The 6,423-nt window shown below is 35.1% G+C and overlaps 1 protein-coding gene across 1 annotated transcript; it reads left to right on the forward strand.

Moving 5' to 3' along the window:
- Nucleotides 1-1,582: 1,582 nt before the first annotated feature.
- Nucleotides 1,583-3,327, forward strand: LOC120617025 (vomeronasal type-1 receptor 1-like). Its single transcript, XM_039880593.1, is given in 2 exon segments — nt 1,583-2,145; nt 2,147-3,327. Coding segments are annotated over 2 exon segments (942 nt in total). The 5' UTR covers nt 1,583-1,584; the 3' UTR covers nt 2,528-3,327.
- The last annotated feature ends 3,096 nt before the right edge of the window (nt 3,328-6,423 follow it).

Below are 6,423 nucleotides of genomic sequence, written 5' to 3' on the forward strand. Positions count from 1 at the left end.
AACTAAAGCAAAACTTAAAATCTTAAAATATTAGGATCAGAAATAAACCAGCCAATAGAAACTGCAGCCCAAGATTATATTCATAAAATTATTATTACAATATAGGTACATTTTTAACATGATTCTAATCCAAATCATAATGTTTCCAACATTTCTCAAGTAAATGCATAATAAAAAAATAAATTCAAACTAAAGGAGAATGAAGATGATGTGTAGTAATGAAAGCTTTAGGCTAAAATGGAACAAAGTAGAAAAGTCAATGGCACAAAACAAGAAGCATAATAAAAAATGGAATATTATTCATTCATAAGAAAAGATGATACTGACATCTGCAACTACATGGATAGATATTAAAATTATCATGCTAAGGGAAATAAGACAGACAGAAAAAGGTGACAACCATATGGTTTTACTTATATGTGGGATATAAAGCTGAAAGCAACAAATGAACAAGACAAACAAACAAAAACTCATAGGCACAGACAGCAGTTTAGTGGTTACCAGAGAGAAAGGTGATGGTAGGGCGGGGGATGGGGGGAGAGGTAGATAATGGTTAGGAAGGTCAAATATATGATGATGAAAGAAAATTTAACTTTGGATATGAACACACAATGCAATATACATATGACATATTATTGAATTGTATACCTGAAACCCATATAATTTTATTAACCAATGTCACCCCAATAAATTTAATTAAAAAGCATCATAATAAACAAGTACATAAATAGACCGAGGCAGAAAGTTTTACCATGGCAGTGGGTATATGAACTACAGTACACAAAGACAACATGTACCAGGCAGTGGGGTGCCTGGTACATGTTGTAAGTTGTGTCCTTAGTTCATTTTTTGTATGCCTGCATGGTTTGGCAGCTAAATGTCGTTTTCTTCATTCATTTAATTTTCCTTGGATATGAAAAAACACACAAGAGCAAATAAAATTTGCCCAAGATGTTTCCTGGTTTCTGAATCATACTGGAAAAAAAATTTAAACAATACCGATAGGCTCATTGTACAGAGATCACCTTTACCCATCTCTGTATCTGTGGAGAACTGTGCGCAGTGTTCATTCACTCAGACCAGGACACATGGATACCCAGGGTATTTCTTTTGTTTGCTTCTTTATTTATTTGTTTGTTTGTTTTGCTCACTTGGCAGTTGTCTTTCCTCCTTTCTTTTTATTTTAACAGATTTTATATTTTTGAAATGATTTTGACATATTTTAATGGACATAATTTGATACATATATGTTGTAACATAATTGCCATTGTATCAATAATTAGCACCTCTATCATCGTATGTAATTTTTTGTAATTTTTCTTTCTTTTATTGGGTTAGAATAATTAAATTCTAGTTGCTTCACAAGTTTGATTGTCATCTGAGATTATTTCTAATGTTATTCATCTGTGAATTACCTTTGTACAAAAAAGAGCATAAAATGTTACAGCCTGCTTAAAATGAGAAAATATGGTTTAGGATAATGCTAAAAAGTACTCTATATAGTGATGGCAAGTCATTTATTTCTGCTTTTTTTTCTCATTCTTCTGAATTTGATTACAGTCAACACCTGTAGATTCTGATGCAATGGGTTCTGGAAAATTGGACTTGGGGATTATCTTCCTCACTCAGACTGCAGTTGAGATTCTGGAAAATTCCTCCCTCCTTGGTTTATATAACTTCTCCTTGCTTGCTGGACACAAGTTGAGAACCACAGACCTGATTCTCAACCAGCTGGTCTTAGCCAACAACCTGGTCCTTTTCTCCAAAGGGATTCCTTAAACAATGGTGGCTTTTAATTTAAAGTATTTTCTGGATGATGCTGGATGTAAATGTATGTTTTATTTTCACAAAGTGGGCATAGGGGCTTCCTTCAGCACTATCTGTCTCCTCAATGGCTTTCAGGCCTTTAAGCTGAACCCCAACATTTGTAGGTGGATGGAGCTCAAGATTAGATTACCAAAGTGCATTGTTTTCTGCTGTTTCCTCTGCTGGATCCTACACCTCTGGATAAATACATGTCTTCTCACTGAGATAAGTGGTCCATTGAATAGCGAGAACCTTAGTGGGGAAAACAATTATGTACCCTATCAATGGACAATGGCAGAGAAATTAAGCTTGTTATATACAGTTGTGTATTATTGCTGTATTGCATTATTTCTCCCACTTTCTGAGTTTGGGCTTCATGGTGTATGCCAGTGGCTCCATGGTCCTTGTCCTGCTCAGGCACAAGCAGCGAGTCCAACACATTCATAGCAACAGACTTTCCCCCAGACCCTCCCATGAGGCCAGAGCCACATACATCATCTTGATTTTGGTATGCTTCTATGTTACCTTTTATTCTGTCTATAGCATTTTGACTTTTTGGATGACTATAGTTGCAAATCCAGGATGGTGGGTGCTGAACAGCTCTGTGCTTGTGTCATCATGTTTTCCAGCATTCAGCTCCTATGTGCTCATGGTCATTGACATCCGAGTCTCTAAATTTTCTTTGTCTGCTGGTCAAAGACGAAGTATTTTTATAAGCTGATCACAGGGCTGTGAGTCTGTTCTCTTCAGGCAATTAAATCATTCATTTCAACATTTCTTAACATTTAATTAACTATTGTGTGCTAGGAAATTATGATGCTGTGACAGATAAGGCCAATACTGCCCCCTGGATCTTATCATGGAGGTAAAAATGAACGTCACTTCCTGAAGTTATACAAACGTTACCCACTCTAACTGGATTAGAATCTTTAGAGAAGAAGTTCAGGGAATATTAAAATAGTGTAAAAGGAGGAAATTTTTAAGTTTAGGAAATTTGGGAAAATTTCCCAGTTTGGGAATTATGAAGATACATGAATGTGGTTTTTATTTTAAGGATTGAAAGATAGTGACTTAATAAAATAAAACAAAATGAAAATAAATGTGATATAAACTATACATTATTCCCTCGGGAAAATATTATTTCTACGACAGCTTTAGTCAAGGAGACATATCCAAGAAAAATTACTAAGAGCAATCTCAAATACTGCCTGTATTTTTTACTAGAAGTTTTGTGGTTTGGGGTCTTACACTTAAGTCTTTACTCTATTTTCAGTTTACTCTTGAATGTAGTATAAGTATTATTTTGTATGTATCTGTTCAGTTTTCCTACACTATTTATTGAAAAGGCTGTCTTTACCTCATTTTATGTTTTTCCATCCTTTGTCATAGATTTATTAACCATATAGATGTGGGCTTATTTCTGGGATCTCTAGTGTGTTCCATTGCTCTATGTATCTGTTTTTATGCCAGTGCCATACTGTTTTGATTACTATAGCCTTGTAGTATAGTTTAATATCAGGCAGTATAATACCTCCAACTTTATTTTTCTTTCTCAAGATTGCTGCGGCTATTCAGGATCTTTTTCGGTTCGATATAAATTTTAGGATTATTTGTTCTAGTTCTGTGAAAAACACCATTGGTGTTTTCATAAGGATTGCATCGAATCTATAGATTGTTTTCAGTAGTGGACATTTTAACAATGTTAATTTTTCCTATTCATGAACAATGTATATGCTTCCATTTATTTGTATCTTCTTCAATTTCTTTTTTAATATCTTATAATTTTCTGAGTGCAAGTCTTTTACCTCCTTGGATAAAATTATTCCTAGGTATTTTTTTTTTAATACAATGTAAATAGGATTGTTTTCTTAATTTCTCTTTCTGAGAGTTCATTATTTCTGTATAAAAATGCGATTAATTTCTGAATATTAATTTTGTCTCCTGCAATTTTACTGAATTTATTTTTCAGTTCTAATAGCTTTCTAGTGGAATATTTAGAATTTTCCATATAGTATCATATCATCTACACATAATCACAGTTTTACTTCTCCATTCCAATTTGGATGCCTTTAATTTCTTTTTCTTGTCTGGTTGCTGTGATTAGGACTCCCAATACTATGTTGAATAAAAGTGATGAAAGTAGACATCCTTATCTTGTTCCTGATGTTAAGAAAAACACTCTTAGCTTTTTCACCATTAAGTATGATGTTAGCTGTGGGGAAATCATTTTTTTAAACATATTTGAAACATAAGTGGGTTTGGTTCTTTCCAACAGAAGGAAAATCACTTGGAAATACCCTAGGAACCTTGTCAAGTTAGGAGAGATGCTATGTGTTTAGAGTACAGAGAGGTGGGGAGAACAGCTATGAAACAAGAAAGGAAAGTGATGGAGGTTTGAGTGAGCACTTACAACAGGCAAGAGCTGAACATTTGCATTTTAAATTACAAAAGTAATTCTTTAAAGAGTATTATAGTTTAAATTACATCAAAAAATAAAATACTCAAGAATAAATTTAACCCATGAGGTGAAATACTTGTACATTAAAAATTATTTTTTAAATGGATGAAAGAACTTGAAGAAATTGATGAAAGAAATTGCCATGTCTATTGTTATACTGCCTTTTTTTTTCAATTTATTTTATTTCTCTTCCCCATGATCCCCATTTTTTCATTTTCTCCTTTATTTTGCTTCTTTGTTCTAGTTCTAGCATATATTTTTATTATACTAGTGATATCTTCAATTCTCTTCATCTTTTTATTGTTCAATTAAAATGAGATTTTCTGTGAATATTTGAAGTGATCCACATATGTATAAAGTCAAAGTGAATATGCACACTAACATACTACCTCCAATTCCCTCTACTTATCTCCTCAACCCAAGAAGGAATACTGTCCACAATTGATGAAGATGCTTTCAAAACCATTGTACGTTATTTGCAAATATTGTGCAAGGTCTCTCTTAACTCCCCATGCATGACCATCTGCCAAACAAATTCTTTCTCTGAATTCCCCCTGTGGAATTTACTAATTGGTATCCATGGATCACTTGGGAAATCTACCATGAGGACAGTGATTCAGCCCCAGCCATTTCCACTGAGGAAGTGACAGTGGCCCTGAGTCTTTCTTTTCCTCCAACCACTTGATACAATAGTGTCCCTTTTCTCACAACTCACAACAAAGCTGTGGTACTCACCAGTGCTCAGCTCACAGTGAAAGAGACAAGGATCAGGGAAATGAAGGGTGATACAAAACAAATTTAGTCAATTGTGGGTGGATAAGGGCCCAAGGTGAAGGTAGAATTAAGCACTGACATCTCTTTTATCAACAGGTTTCATTTACCAACAACAGCCCAGTAATCACACATGCAGGTGTCTTTAGCTTTGTATCTAGAAAAGAAAGAACAGTGGGATTATAAATTATAAATAATTAAGGGCAAAAATCTGGCCAATAAAATATATTAGCTCATGGGTTTGGGAATTATTGTGTTTCCTGCACAGCAATACTGGGTCTTTGAAAAAGAAAAAGGCAGAATGAGGATGTGTGAGGTAGGAAGGTGAATACTCAGGATATCTGACACCTCTATCTTCAGAATTCAAGCTCATTTCTAACTTTTATATGGTGTTACTTTACAGTTCATGACTGTGATTGGGTATCTGCTTGACAATGCAACATTTGGCAGCTTATCCCTGATGCAAATCAATAAACACTTTATTTGGTCCTGAAGTTCCTTTTCGAGCCTGGGAAATTCAGTTCTCTCCCATTCAGCCTAGAACTCAACAGGAAATGCAATCATCCTCTGTAGAAGCAGTTGACCTGCTAGGAATTCATCATTCTTGTCCAAGAAACCTCTGTCTGGAAGGTTGGATGATTCGTTCTCCACCCTATGCTTTCTCTTGAACTTGCAGAGTGCCTTCTAAGAAACGTAGGCTGCAAGTTAATAATCCACAAAATGCCCTCCTACTTGTAAGTACCTGTATAGTCTTACATTACTACACAAACAGCAACAACAATTTAAGGCCCTTTCAGGTTCTGTTTTAAAAATTCTATGTGTTTTCATTAAATTAAACTTCACTCTTACTTTGGGACTCTCTGAGAGCTGAGGTACTCAAACCATGTCATTTCACAATCATGTAGGGACCTTGGTATCAACACAAATGCTCGGGTCCTTTCCTGAAGAGTTCACCATCACATTCTAACCCTCCTCATAATTACTTCAGTGAACTGGGAGCTGTATTCTTATTTTCCCAATGATTCCGATGCTGCCAGGGATTTGACATCCATACCAAATATAAAGTCCACAGCAGACAACACCGTGTTCCATGCTGATCAGGAACTGGCCAGGGGACAGGCACCCCACACACTAAAAGAGAAGTTCACCATCACATTCTAATCCTCCTTTAAAATTGCAGAGCCTGGTTCACAGTGGGACCATTTAAGCAAGTTTTCCTGACCTCTTTTGCTCATCTTCATATGGAAAAGAAGCCTTAATATCCCTAATATATTTTATATGATTAAGATTTTATGTTTTGACTAAATGTGTCCTGCCTAAGATTGGGTTTAGTAGAAGCAGAACCTAGCACAGGGTCCAACAACATGTGATTTATTGAGGAGAAATTA

Source organism: Pteropus medius, unplaced genomic scaffold, assembly GCF_902729225.1.
Source record: "Pteropus medius unplaced genomic scaffold, Ma_sr-lr_union100, whole genome shotgun sequence".
In the NCBI taxonomy this organism is placed as follows: Eukaryota; Metazoa; Chordata; class Mammalia; order Chiroptera; family Pteropodidae; genus Pteropus; species Pteropus medius.